This window comes from Nelusetta ayraudi, unplaced genomic scaffold (genome assembly GCF_046127955.1).
Source record: "Nelusetta ayraudi isolate G7.1 ecotype Tasmania unplaced genomic scaffold, CSIRO-AGI_Nayr_v1 ptg000075l, whole genome shotgun sequence".
Classification (NCBI taxonomy): domain Eukaryota; kingdom Metazoa; phylum Chordata; class Actinopteri; order Tetraodontiformes; family Monacanthidae; genus Nelusetta; species Nelusetta ayraudi.
Window position 1 is genome coordinate 1,206,607 of NW_027466125.1, and position 13,779 is coordinate 1,220,385.

The window sequence follows — 13,779 nt, forward strand, 5'->3', positions numbered from 1 at the left end:
TGTTGAAAGGCCAGAGGAAAAAAAAATCTTCACTATAATCAATTTCTTGTATTAGAAAAAAAAAGCTGATCCTTAAACGAGTTTTGACCAAACCATGATGCAATTTTTAAAATGAATAAATAAATCGATTTGCTATTTACAATCATTATTGCTGATGGAAATATTCATCTCAATTGTTGTTAATTTACTAACTAAAATGTAGATCCAGTGTTGCCTTTTATTTTCCCAATTTCTGAGTTTGTTTCTCCAACTTGGGGCAAACAGCACGACCTCACCACAAACAATTTATTTGGCTTTGACAACAATAATTGAGTATTGATCATGAGATTGTAACATTAGTTTTCATTTGTCTCTTTCATTGCGACGCAGTGGATAAAACGCAGTAGGACACTTGTCTCTTTCACATACACATTTTATTCAAAAGGAGAAATACAATATATAAATACGTTTGAATACTATGTACACTGTACACTTGGAAAACACGCACTTCCAGTCCTCACCACCACCCACAGGGTGGTGCTGCAGCGCTCAGTTTAAAAGTTTAAATCCTCCCATCATGGTCACCAGGGCCTCCACAGGCGTGAGGAGTTTGGGGGCGAGGACCCCCCGGCTGCAGGATGTGGGGGGTGTCTGAGGGCGGCGGGGGGTGGGAAGCAGAAGAAGGAGGTGTTGGAGGAGCCAAAGAGGGAGGTGTTGGAGGACAGAGGCGGCGAGAAGTGTGGGCCAAATGACGGGAAGGAAGGGGAGGCGGCGAAGGTGGAGAAGCAGGGCGAGAGCCAGGGGGAGGGGGGAGGGGAGGCGTGGTCGTGGTCGTGGCACGGCGTGGAGCAGAACGGCTGAGGAGGGGAGAGGGAGGGGAAGAGGAAGAACCTGGGGGAGGGGCCGGGGCTGTCCCCCACCTCACCGGGGTCCTCGGCCTCGCTGGCCCTCCAGCGGCAACACCCTCCTGTTGGAGGAGCCACCTGCTGCTGCTGCTGCTGCTGCTGCTGCTGCTTCAGACCCTCCACCAGGCTCAGCCGCTGCGACGGCGCCATCCTCTGGATGTAGCTGCTCAGCTGGGCCACACACTGCTGAAAGCCTGCACTCTCCATGGTGAGTGGAGGAGCCTCTGACCGCTGCTGGAGGTCCAGCAGGGGAGCGGGGGGCTTCACACGGCGGTCTGGGGAGAGGGGGGAGGAATGGGAGCGGGGGTGAGGTGTTAGAATAGAATAGAATAAAATAGATCTATCCCACATTTGGAAAATTTGAATAATTGCAGCAGCATATACAGCGCAAAGAGAAGAATAAAAAATAAAATTAATTAAAGATACAATTATAAATAATTAAAGAGAAATTAAGAAATCAAAATAAATTATTGATTGAGAAAGAAAGCAAATAGAAATATTTGCGTGTTTTATTGCACCAATACAAAATGTAGTGTTCAAGAAAAGTTCTCACTGAGTGCAGTTTTAAGCCTGATGGCTGCAGGTAAGAGTGACTTGTGGTAGTATGGAGTTGGAGCCACCATAGGTGGCACTCTTTCTTGCACCAAGGGTGCAGTTAGGGACAAAAAAAGAAGAAAAAATAAAAAAGAGGAGATCTGTTTGACACCAACCCTTTCTCTGGTTCTTCTCCTCCGTCCACCTCTGGAGATATTCCACCGTCATGTCTAAGATCTCCGCTTTCTCCATTTTGGGGTTCTGCAGCCGCTGTGGTGGTCATTTCATTTCAGCGGTTAAAGAAGACAAGAAATAGTCAGACTCTGGTCACCCCTGTATGGGAGTCAAATCTGTAATTTTGGGTGCACGATCGATCCTCTTGACGACGACTCACAGCATCAGAGGTCTGACTCAGCAGGAGGCTCCTCAGCTCAGCCAGGCTGTGGTTTATTCGATCTCGTCTCTTTTTCTCCACAACTGGTTTCAGAACCTAGAGAGTGAGAGATTTCAGATGAATTGATCAATAAATGAATTGATAGATAGATAGATAGATAGATAGATAGATAGATAGATAGATAGATAGTGTTAGCCTGGTGAAGCTTAGGCCGGTCAAAAAGCTAGAAAACAAATAAATTATGATGGATACAGGAAGTGCCACTACAACCACAATCTGTAACAAGATATTCATTAAAACAAAATCAAAAAGACTCCTGAAAAAAAATGTCTGACCCAAACTTTTTTAAAAGTAAGACTTTAGTTTTCAAAGGTGCGCAATTCTTAAAAAATAAACATATTCGAAAAGATTTCAATTTAGTTCACAGTCTTGTGTTACAATAAAAAAAAAAATTAAAAAAAAAGATTTTCTTCACATTATATATCGCCAGAGATGTAGCTTATAAATCACTTAGTGGGCCGCATAAAATATTTGTATTGTGAAATCATGAAACCAGGAAGTGACACAAGTCCCTTATTTTTATTTTTTTTTACTATTCTCTTGCTTTTATATCCCTTTCTGTCTGCAGTGTGCGAAACAAACTGTGTTCATTCAGTTTGTGTGTTCCTCCCCACAGTTTTCACAAACACTTCCAAGTTTGGGTTATAAAGTCACTGAAGTCCCCTTAAAAACTTTCCTCGAACCCGTAACACAAAGTGATTAAGTGTAAGAATAAATGTGTTAAACATTGAGAAGACGAAGTGAGATGATAAAGCTTGAGAGACGTTAACATCCGGGAACATGCCATGATCTAACCCTTTCCCCATCCTTCAACTCACTAAAGGCTCGTTGCATAAAAACCCTTCATATCTACATTCCAAGGTTCTCACCCTCTTTCTCCTCCTGCCGTCCTCGGCTCGCGGGCTTTGTAATTTCCTGGTCATGCTGTCTGTCCTCACTGGAAGCTGCAACGGTTCCAACAGCCTCCTCTCACACGCGCGCAGGCTTTTAAGGAGACCGTCGCGCTCCCGCTGATTGGCTCAGAGGGCGCGCGTGACGACACCTGCGACACAAGCAAACGTTTGTGATAAACCGTGACTGAAATTTAAACTGATTATTTTTTTAATGGTTGTATCTGCTTCTAGAAAATTAGTGGTTTTTGAAATGTTAATGGAAGTGTATTTTAACTTAAATGGTGACGTCTATGTTTTATTCACAACTGATTTACCTCGAAAGGTCAATTTACCCCATACACTCAGAAATGTACCCATCTCACACAATATCAGACCCCCCCCCCGCTCTAATATTCAAACTGGTTGTGATCAGTCTACTGTGTGTATTCCCGCACATTGCTCATCCCGCTAATCCCACTTGATGAGTTTAGTTGTTCCAGGACTTTTTTCTTTCCATTTTCTTTTTTTTTTTTTACCCCTTTGTTGCGCCGCTGCTGAAGTGAAGCCCTGGGAACCTCCTCGCTCCGCCGTGGGAACCTGGACCCGAGTGAGAATCGCGGCAGATGCGATCCGCTTTATGACGTGTGAGACGCTGCACTTGGTGGTGATGGAGGCCAAATGTGAAGTGGTTTACATATTGGTCGCTCGGTCGGGTTCAGGGGGCCCCGACAACCTGTGGACGAGGAGGCCCACGCGGAGGAGCGAGGCCAGCGGGCGGGAGGGAGGGAGGCTCGGAGGTGCGAGGATGATCATTACGGCAGAGTGTTAAGTGTGCGCTCTATCAACACACGCACACACACACGCCACGTCACATGTGACCGATTCGAACTCTTGAGCCAGTGTGTGACCGATCCACTCCACGGGTCCTGATATTAGGACTTTGTACGCTCCGCTTCTTCCACACCAAAGGACAACATTCCACTAATTGCTTTCCATCACAGGCTCGCAGGCACATTGTAGGACTTTACATGGGTTTTAAATGAAGAGAGAGAGAGAGAGAGAGAGAGGGAGAGAGAGAGAGAGAGAGAGAGAGAGAGAGAGAGAGAGAGAGAGAGAGAGTATGGAAGAATAGTATAGAGAGAGTATGGAAAGAATAACATTTTTTTCACCCTTGCTGATTGAGTTGCGTAAGGAACTCGCCCACGTGTCCCTATATGTTTCTATGATAAACAATACTGAACAGCAGAATAACTAGCGGCGGTCATCACTTTTGAATGTGTTTCCCCGGTGATCAAGAGCCATCCGGCAGCCTCCCACTAATCGGCCCCTGTCTTTGATTCTGGGCGGAAGTATCAGTGGCTGTGAAAAGCCTCTTAATCTACGGGATCCCGGTGATCCGATCATCCCGCGTGTTATCTCCATACTTGAGCCTATTAGGAGGATCAGGAGGGGCAGAGATGCAGTGCGGAGAAAGTTACCTCCAAACTTTCCCCCCCCCCAAAAAAAAACGACTCAGGCTCGGAATGATGGCGGAGCAGCAGCAGCAGCAGCAGCAGCCTCGGCTGTGAAATATCATTGGCAGACAGACAGCTGTTCCAGGAGGGGACGTGTGCCAGGGAGCGTTTGGGATGGTACAACAGACGGTGAAGCACGAATCGTTCACAGCTCGAGGTGTGAAAAGGCCATTTTGATGGGGTCGGCCTGGTTTCACAACAACAACAACAGTAACCCCAAACAAACAAAGGCGCAAGACCTGAGTAAACACACAAAAAAGAGACATCAATAAATGGTAAAAAGTTTTATTAAAATAAGCTGCATTCCACTGCATTGTTTTTTGTTTTTATTTGGGGTATTTTATAATATGATGATTGTTTTTGTGAGAGTTATTGCCGCGGTGCGTTTTAATCTGATAAGAATAGCAGTAAAATAGCGATGGAGATTCGGGGAAAAAATGTGTTGACTCTCACGGAAGTTGTTTTTTTTTTTTTTTTTTTTTAAACAACTTTAATACACATACGCCACGATTTCACAAATTCACATTCGTTTTGTTAAATGCAGTTTTACATGTTCACAATTAAAATTAAAATCTGGCAGTAACCTCCGTCCTTGGTACGTCTGAAACTACAGTTTTGTTGTTGTTTTTTAAATCAAGACCTTGAATGCAGCTCAGTTACATCGCAAAGATTTTTTTAAAAGAGCAGTTTTTCAACTCCACTAAATTAAACTAATGGGGACATTTTGATCATGGACTCAGATGAAAAATGTTCGATGGATCAAATAAAATGAAATGTTAAGAATAGAAGGGATTGTTTTAACTTTTTGTTCAAACAAGATAGAGATGTTAGCGAGGTTTTAAGTGTTAATACTGAATAGTGTGTGTATGTTTTATTTGTATAGATTAAGTTCATTTTTCACTTCAATATGCACTCACTAATCACGCAAATCATTAATTTTGAGGATTTCAGGAAACGTTTAACTCTAATGGAGTTACTGTTTTGCTTCAAGGTGCTTTTTTTGTATTTCAAAGACTGATACCACCCGGTGAAAGCAAATGGAAAGTTTTTCTTCTTAACGGGGGGGCGGCTGCTGCTGCTGCTTGTTGAATATTCAAACGACCCCTTATTGTCAAAGCCACGCGCTGTTCGAACGAAAGGGGGCGTGACCTAAGGTGGGCGGGTCCGTATCGAGCAGAGAAACGCGGAAATACAAGAGGGACGCCAGCAGCAGCAGTAAGCTGATTTATCACATCTCCTGAGCCGACGGCGGAACTTGTGTCTCCATCTTCCAACATGAAGCCTTTCACCTCTGAGTCTCCTCGGAAAATCACCAGCAAGAGGGTAAGACGCACTCCGTCCCGCCCACGGACACACCTGGAGCTCATTCAATTGATGTTAAGAACTGTGCTCAAGATTGACCTTCTCATTTTCCCACCTCCAGATCTCCAAACCTCAGATGGAGAAGCGCCGGCGGGAGAGGATCAACCACAGCCTGGAGACCCTGCGGCTGCTGCTGCTGGAGAACACGGACGACGAGGTAAAAGAAGAAAAAAAACACACAAAAAAAAAACAAATCTGGTTTATGTGTGATTCGATTGCAAATTGTGAATTATGAAAGTGGCCAGAGTCACTGATGTTCTCCACATCTTCCTCATCATCATCATCAGAACATGAAGAATCCAAAGGTGGGAAAGGCGGAGATCCTGGAGGGCGTGATCCACTTCTTCAAGGCCGAGAAGGGCCACCAGGGGGCAGTGGCGAGGGAGAAGAACCCGTCCTCGGACGGTCAGCACAGCTACCGGGATGGCATGAGGTCCTGCCTGCTGAGGGTCAGAAGCTTCATCTCCAGCCAGGAGCTGATGGAGAGCGGCACCGCCGCTCCTGGAGCCCAGGACCACCCACTGTACCCGGAGCAGCGCCACCTGGCCCCGGTCCTGACCCCTCCAGCCGATCCCTCACCTGGTTACCTCCATCACCAGCACCACCAGCACCACCAGCACCAGCCCTTCCTCACCCAGCTGACCGGCATGAGCTGTGAGACCCAGGAACTCTTTTCAACCATTGATGCACCTCAGCACCTCAGCAGTGCCGTTTGGAGGCCCTGGCCAAAATAATAGGCACTTTGATTTAAAAAAAAAAAAAGAAAGAAAGAAAGAAAGAAAGAGAGAAAATATTTGGGCTGTAGATGCAAGAAGAGGCTGATTGTAAATATATTTTTGTTATTGTACAGCCTGGTTTCTTTTGTATATTAGATCTAGTTTTGCACCGAGACAGTGACAGCCTTAATTCTCAATGTTCTTGTTCTTGACATTTTCATACTTTTTTTTAATTTCTTTTTCCAGATAAAAAGAATATAGCTGTATACTGTGGCCTACTGTTTCAAATGAGTTAATTCCTTCAACTCTGACACTTTGGATGAATTTGGGCCATTATATTTTTGATTGTTGTTTTATTTTTATTTCATTTTTATTTTTTGCTGCGCCCTATCTCACTGAGATGTATATAGTTGAGACGTGGCTATGCAATGGCTTTGTCTTTGTGCAGACTGAAACTTTGTTTACAATAAAAGCAGAGTGCAGTTTCCTGTTGACTTGAATCCAGAATGGCCTTTTCTCTTCTTTGGTGGGGCAGTTTTCTCAAAACAGTTGACTCCACCTGTGGATAGTTATCACATACTTGTAGCCGGGCAGGAGCGGTACACCTTCTATTGATATGTTGATATGGTGCCAAAGGTGGAATCTGAATCTTTAGTACAGGGCCATTCTCACACCATTCAACATCGAGGCCTCTCTCGGTGTGGCAGGATGTCCCTCTCTCTCCGAAATCATCTGTAGCCGCTTGGTAATCATGCCAGATTAGTCTCAAAGGTATTGGTCTTCCTCTTAATTCACGGATTGATTATTTATTTTTTTTAGAATGAATGTAAGGAAACAGCTGTTAGTTTTAAACTGAAATACAGTAAAAAATAATAATAATAATAATAATAATAATAAAAAAAAAAAAAAAATTTGTCATCGTTAAAAGTAACAAAAATGTAAGAAAAATTATTTATTTCCATTAGCTAGCTTTTGATTTTTTTCAAGTAAAAATAAGTTACAAAAAAAGATGAGGTTTCAGAAATATTACTTGGAAAAAACATCAAATCGAAATTTATCAATTGAAATAATTCTAAAAACATCTCATAAATTGTCCTCTTCAGTTCATGATTCTGGATTTGTTAAAGGAAATTCCAGGGCCTGTTGCAAAGAAGAGATGTGGTCAAACACTTGATAAAACTTTTTTTTTTCCTATTAAAGTGAGAAAAACTTTGTTGGTCCCTGCATGGGAGAGAAGTGTTCAAACCACAAATGATCACGTGGCAAAATATAAAGAACATTTTTAGATGTGTGTAAATCGAGGGAAAAAAGGGAGGGGTGTGATTAAAATAACACTGAATTATATTTTATGGTGAAAATGAGTTTTGCATGTGCGCAAATATGCAAATGAGGTGTGTGTGTGTGTGTGTGTGTGTGTGTGTGTGTGTGTGTGTGTGTGTGTCCACAGGCCAATCAAAGCAGGTGTTAATCCCACCCTCTTTATCTCTGGCCAGGATGCTCTTTTGTGCTCTAATCTCTCTGGATGAGGGAGCCTAAATCAATTAAAGAGGCAATGAGATTAATGAGATTAGGGATCAGTGGGAGGGAGGGCGGCCTGATGATGATGATGATGATGATGATGATGATGATGATGATGATGATTGAATAGACGCATCTTTAAAACTCATTTGATTGGCTAGTCTCCATATTGCGTCCTACATTCTCAACTGAAGTCGTCTTCAAGCGAAGGTGTGAACTCCAGCCGACCCCAGACATGAACCACAGGGTTGAACACCTCCATCACTGTGTCCTTGTTGCTTTTATCACCACGGTATGGGAGAAGGGATCAGCTGCGGCACCTTTTGGTCTCATGTAGAAGGAGTTAGGTTGACTCCACTTAAAGGTCCAGTGTGTACAATTCGTCTTGATGTCTGATTTTTATAACGATAGAAGATCAACATACTGCCCATAAATACATTGATAAAAGTATATACTAGCAGTATAATAAAAAAAAAAGGCATTTGGTTTTCCTACCCTTAGAACGGTTCTCATCAGAGTATATGAACATACACAGAGCTACTTCTTCTAAATGATGATGACCTGGACGACTGAAAACCTTCACAGACACTGAGCGCAACATCACAGCACTGTCTGTAGTGGAGCCGCAGTATCTTCAGTTTCATGCTGAAATATGAACGCCAGGAATAGGATGTTTCCTGTGGATATCGGCTCAGTGCGGCCACGTGTCGGCGGGTTTTACTGCTGCCCAGGTGTGGAGGTGCTGCCCACGCGCCCGGGGTGCACGGGACGTTTACGGCTGCGTCGTGTTTTCCTTCCTGGGGCTCGCACGCGCGTGTCGGGTCATCTCGAGTCAGTTACTGCTGTAAAACTTCACAGTAGCGCGGGCGTGTTTCTGCAGCGTTCTATTGTCATTAGATACAGAAGCCTTGAAGTGTCTGAAACAGTCTGCTTTTGAACATTAAAGAATTATTTGAATAATGAAAAAGACGCGAGCTTCTTAGGATATTAGCATTAAATGTTCCCAATCTTAAATTTTATATTTTGTATCAACGCATCATGTGCTATTTCGTATGTGCTGTTTAAAAGTAGCCAAAGGGAACGAGTTTTTTTGTTCGTCACTTGTTTTTGGCAGCTTAGGTCTCCGTTCTCGCCATTGCTTTTATTTAGTCCATGAATATTGCGTTGAACTGCTGCCCTCTTGAGGTCGACTTCAGAACAAGTCTAAGATTTCATTAGCTTCCGAAGGCAGGAGGTAAATTGCAAACACTGATAGTGTTCAAATGTGCCATTACTTAAGGCAACTGGACCAAAAACCAATTCAGTTGCCTTAACTTAACTTTCAACATTATTATAAATGGGCCATTAAATCAACAAAAACACAGAGCTGTACAACATAACACACTTAACGAGATCTTCACACTATGAAAGTAACATATTATATACACTTTATAGTTGAAACACATTCCATTAAATTAATACAGCTAATTTCAGTAATACTCTCTGCAACATCACTTTGAGGTATGCAACAGTTTGTGTTTTATCCTGCGTGTCTTTGTCCCTCCACCACCCAGTCATCCATTTAATTGTTTCACAGGCTGCAACTCAGCAGCTTGCCCAGTTTGCACTAGTGATTAAGCTCTTTGTTCTTCAAACTTTAAGCTTCTGTATTTAGTTATTCATGCTGCCTTAATCCTCTGCTGGTGGTATACAGCAGGGGAAAGCACGTTCAGTGCGTGTAACAAAGCCACACCGCTGGGCCTTTTTCACCGCTGGCAGCTGTGAGTCAGGATGGTGAGCAGGCAACTGCTGCTGTTCTGCTGGCTGCCAGCCTGCCCCTTCAATTAGTGCAAACATTAAACAGAAACCAAGGACCCGAGTGTTTGAAAAAACAGGATTTTAGTGGAAAAAAAAGTTTATTATAGCACAAGAGTTTGGAGGAGAAAGTCACAGAAATAACACTGCAATACAATGACAAGATACAAGCAGACCAGATTTAAGTCTTACGTTGACTGTTAGGTTCAACACTTTATCACGACTGATCCATTCTAATGTCTACTGTGTGCATACAAGTCTGTGAGCTGGGTCTCTTGGTTAGGCTTTGCCCACAGCCATGCCCTGAGCCTTCTGGAACTCCTGTTGTAAACTGGACAAGACTTCACGATGCTGCTCAGATTTCTTTTCCATGTCTTTCAAGAGTGTTTCATACCGCTGACTAGAACACCAGAGAGAGAGAGAGGGGAGAAGGGAGAACAAATCAGGTCAATTAAAAGTACATTTTGAAAAGCCAATCTCTTGGCTATGAAATTTTGTGTTTAGACACCACTGTGTCCACATTTTCACATAGTGTCCGTCCGTCCGTTCCAACAGTTAGGGTTGGGCTTTAAAGATTGCACTGCTGAAACTGCAGAAGCAGGACTAACATAAGAGGGCTGGTTTGATAAAGTGTTAGTGATTGCAATAAGACAAAAGAAGAAGAAGAACCTTATGTCTTTAAACACCACAGTGAGATTTGAAATATTCTGAAAAAGTTCTTATATTTATAATTGATTTGCAAGCAGCAGTAAATATCATATATCATGTATCATTGGTTGGGGGTGGTGTTCTCCCACGACTTTGCAACAGCTTTCAGACTGACAGTCATTTGCAAGTACGACCAATGATGGTTAACAACATTTAACACACAAATGGTTCTGGTTGCATATGCTGGATGCTGAGGACTTACATCTCTCCGTTGATGTATTCCAGCCTTTTTGTGACAGTGGCTTTGGCCTCATCCAGGTCTTGTTTCACTAATACCGGACCAATAAGCTTATAAACTGTGTTTGTACTGTCCAACAAATCCAACTCCTGAAATCACAGGCAGCAACAGCAACAATATTTGTTAATGATGTGCACAAATAGAAAATGACGTCAATAAAGGTGATAATACAAAAAACGATTAAATATTTAAATAATGCATCATAATTAGATATAGCTGAATACCTCTTTGACAATGTTGTTCTCCGTCACCTGCGTCTCCAGCTTCTGTCTGGCTGACATGCTTTTGCTGACATCTAAACAAAGGACCAAGGTTTTAATTACTTTAATTGTTTCATTAACAATAAACGCGAAATGAAACCGGAGTGTTGTAACCCTGAATAAAAGGTTTCAGACAGTTAAAAATATCCTGAGGTGCTGTTAGCTTGACACAACGTGACACGATATGAGAAGATAGTACTCACCTTTTTGCATTTGTGTATATTTATCCAATTCGGCTTTCATCTTTTTCTGAATGGCCTCTGCCATGATTTGTTTTTTTCTGTAAAGTGGCTTAAAGAGAAAATCAACGGGAAAATTACAACGCTAAATGTGGTGCGGCATGAGAAGTGGGCTACAGCTAACAGGAAGTAGTAGCGACAGGGGCGGATGTTACTCGATTTCTGAAGTAGGTGTCACAAAGTGGTTTTGCAGACTATTTAAAAAAATAATAATAATAATGATAATAATAATAATAAAAAAGAAGAGAATTTAACAAATAGAAATAAATGAATAAAATGTCATCCCTTAGCATTGATATCAGATTTTTCTTCTAATCAGGAAAAAAGTTCGTTTAAGAAAAACCTTTCATCGCCGGCTCTTGCTTTTACGACAGTTTTTACGACACTGCACACAGTCGCTCATCTTCCTCACTTCAAGATGGCGTCGTCGTTTTGGAAAGGTGTCGTCGGCGTCGGACTTTTTGCCTTAGCCCACGCAGCTTTTTCAGCGGCACAACGTACGTCATTTTAGTGCTTGTGTTTAAAACGCCGATATTAGCGCGTCTGTTCGCCCCAAGAAGGCTCACTTCTTCGCTGTTAAGCTAAAAAAAAACGTGCGCGGTGGGGCCTTTCCTGTTAGCAGCCAGCTAAAGCAGGCGACAGCGTCGATTAGCCCCCTGGGGGAGTAAACGAATAAATATCATTGTCTTTGGATAGCAGAGAATGGTGTTAATTTAGTTCTGCCTGCGAGAATGCGGCGAAATGTCCAGTGATATTCGAGTTTTGCGTGACAATTATAAGCTCGAACGTGACACCATCATTCTTGCTTCCCCTAACATATAAATGCTTATTTGTGACAGCCTCCATTGAATGAATTTGCAGATCAGACACATTTTCTTCCCAAAATTTCCTTTTCATTAATTGTTTCTGCGTCGTCTAATGTGAAATGCACAAAAAGTAGAATGTTACAAACGACGCCGCTGTTGCCGGGGCAAACAATTCACCCTGGTTTTCTCTCTTCAGATCGGTCATACATGCGGCTCACAGAGAAGGAGAACGAAACACTACCGATTGATGTGAGTGAGCCCTGTTACTGTTATTATTTATTTTTTTTGAGAGAGATAATAATTATAAAGTCAGTGACTTATGTTTCTTTCTCTCTTTTTTTTTTTTTGTATTCTTGCAGATTGTATTACAGACCATCCTGTCATTTGTGATGACCTGTTACGGTATCGTCCACATTGCTGGGGAGTTCAAAGACATGGACGCCTCCTCAGAGCTGAAAAACAAGTAGGTTGAGCGGTGGGACATCGCCTCTGTCCCCTGATAGTGAGGTTGTTTTGGTCCGCATCCACAGGGGGAGGCACGCTCCGCCCCGCGGGTGCAGTTAAAGTGACATTACGGTCTTTTTCAAACTCACCGTAGCCTCTTTTTTTTTTTTTTTTAACAATCGGCTGAAGCAAATGATTGCAATGAAGACCCAGATTGTCAGATTTTGTGAGATCTGGTGGTTATTTGAAGAGTTTTGATGTTAATCCCTGGGTTTCAATGGCCCACTTGACTAAAATATCACTGAAAACAAACACAAAGACATAAATAACAATGTTGCACATTAGGGTTTTAAATTTATTTAATTTTTCTAGCAATGAACCAAAAAAAAACCTTCCCCCCTTTATAATAACCAAGCATTGTATAATCGTGCATCTGCAATTTCAGTCATTTTCTACATCTTCCTAATTGTTTCCTTCTCTCGCTCTCTTTTTCTCTTCTAGAACGTTTGACACGCTAAGGAATCACCCTTCCTTCTACCTTTTCAACCACCGAGGCCGGGTACTATTCCGCTCGCCGGAGGAGGAGCCGTCCTCGATACGCAACCAGCAGGCTCTGCCCAACCCCATACGGCTACGCAAGCTGGAGCATTTGCACTGAGACTGGTCTCGCCCGCCTGCAACGTCATGTACGCCAGATAGGATTTGTTTTGTTTTGAATTTTGTTAGACTGAAGGGGGCGACGTGAGAGTTCATCTTCCTCTACTTTAATTTGTACTTGTACATAAAACTAATAACGCTGTTCATAAACGCATCTGCCCATGGAGACCACGGGTGTCACCATATTCAACACTTTGACTGTGCCAACCCTTCACTTTTTCGAGCCAATCTGTTTGTATATACAGTCTGTAAATGCATTGGAGTCTTAAATTAGACCCCCTCGACCCCTTTTTTGTCCCCTTTGAACTAATAGAGGTGTTTGTCCTTTGCATATTGTTTGTTTGAGGGGCATAATGACGGTGCCAGTTGGTTTCATCCATCATCCTCAGCAGCTGCAACTGTACTTCAAATTAAATTTCATGTTTTATTTAATGTTAGGAAATTTGTGCATCGTTGACAATTGTCGGTTGTCAAAAGGCCCCATCAGTACACCTTCTCTTCAGCTCAGAGCTTTGAATTGCCTCAGAAAATCAGCTCGAGGTGAAATGTGAGTGAAAAAAACCAACTTACGGCATGCTGTAAAAATACTGTAAACATCAAGTATAAATAGAGAGTAATGGTACAGAATTTTGGGTGAACTTTATTTTTTTTTCCTTAATTTTACATTTTAAGATTAAACCAATGTTTTTAATTTAATAAAATGCGTACTGATTTTACTGAAAGTGTCAAGAATCTATTTTTCCATACCGCATTCACACACCCATCAATGTTCTGTAAAG

The 13,779-nt window shown here is 42.4% G+C and overlaps 4 protein-coding genes across 4 annotated transcripts; 2 read left to right on the top strand and 2 right to left on the bottom strand.

The window, feature by feature from the left end:
• Positions 1 to 381: 381 nt before the first annotated feature.
• Positions 382 to 2,822, bottom strand: her11 (hairy-related 11). Its single transcript, XM_076043455.1, has 4 exons — positions 2,742 to 2,822; positions 1,813 to 1,908; positions 1,595 to 1,688; positions 382 to 1,159 (listed from the first exon to the last, which is right to left on the bottom strand). Exons 1-4 carry the CDS (start codon positions 2,793 to 2,795, stop codon positions 561 to 563), a joined length of 843 nt encoding a protein of 280 aa, XP_075899570.1. The 5' UTR covers positions 2,796 to 2,822; the 3' UTR covers positions 382 to 560.
• Positions 2,823 to 5,423: 2,601 nt separating this feature from the next.
• On the top strand, positions 5,424 to 6,836 carry her5 (hairy-related 5). The gene is made up of 3 exons (XM_076043397.1): positions 5,424 to 5,581; positions 5,682 to 5,777; positions 5,908 to 6,836. The coding sequence occupies exons 1-3, from the start codon at positions 5,534 to 5,536 to the stop codon at positions 6,352 to 6,354; spliced, it is 591 nt and encodes a 196-aa protein (XP_075899512.1). The 5' UTR covers positions 5,424 to 5,533; the 3' UTR covers positions 6,355 to 6,836.
• A 2,873-nt stretch (positions 6,837 to 9,709) lies between these two features.
• Positions 9,710 to 11,241, bottom strand: pfdn6 (prefoldin subunit 6). The gene is made up of 4 exons (XM_076043399.1): positions 11,058 to 11,241; positions 10,819 to 10,889; positions 10,559 to 10,683; positions 9,710 to 10,048 (listed from the first exon to the last, which is right to left on the bottom strand). Exons 1-4 carry the CDS (start codon positions 11,119 to 11,121, stop codon positions 9,928 to 9,930), a joined length of 381 nt encoding a protein of 126 aa, XP_075899514.1. The 5' UTR covers positions 11,122 to 11,241; the 3' UTR covers positions 9,710 to 9,927.
• A 192-nt stretch (positions 11,242 to 11,433) lies between these two features.
• On the top strand, positions 11,434 to 13,716 carry mmgt1 (membrane magnesium transporter 1). Its single transcript, XM_076043398.1, has 4 exons — positions 11,434 to 11,590; positions 12,096 to 12,148; positions 12,259 to 12,362; positions 12,845 to 13,716. The coding sequence occupies exons 1-4, from the start codon at positions 11,512 to 11,514 to the stop codon at positions 12,999 to 13,001; spliced, it is 393 nt and encodes a 130-aa protein (XP_075899513.1). The 5' UTR covers positions 11,434 to 11,511; the 3' UTR covers positions 13,002 to 13,716.
• The last annotated feature ends 63 nt before the right edge of the window (positions 13,717 to 13,779 follow it).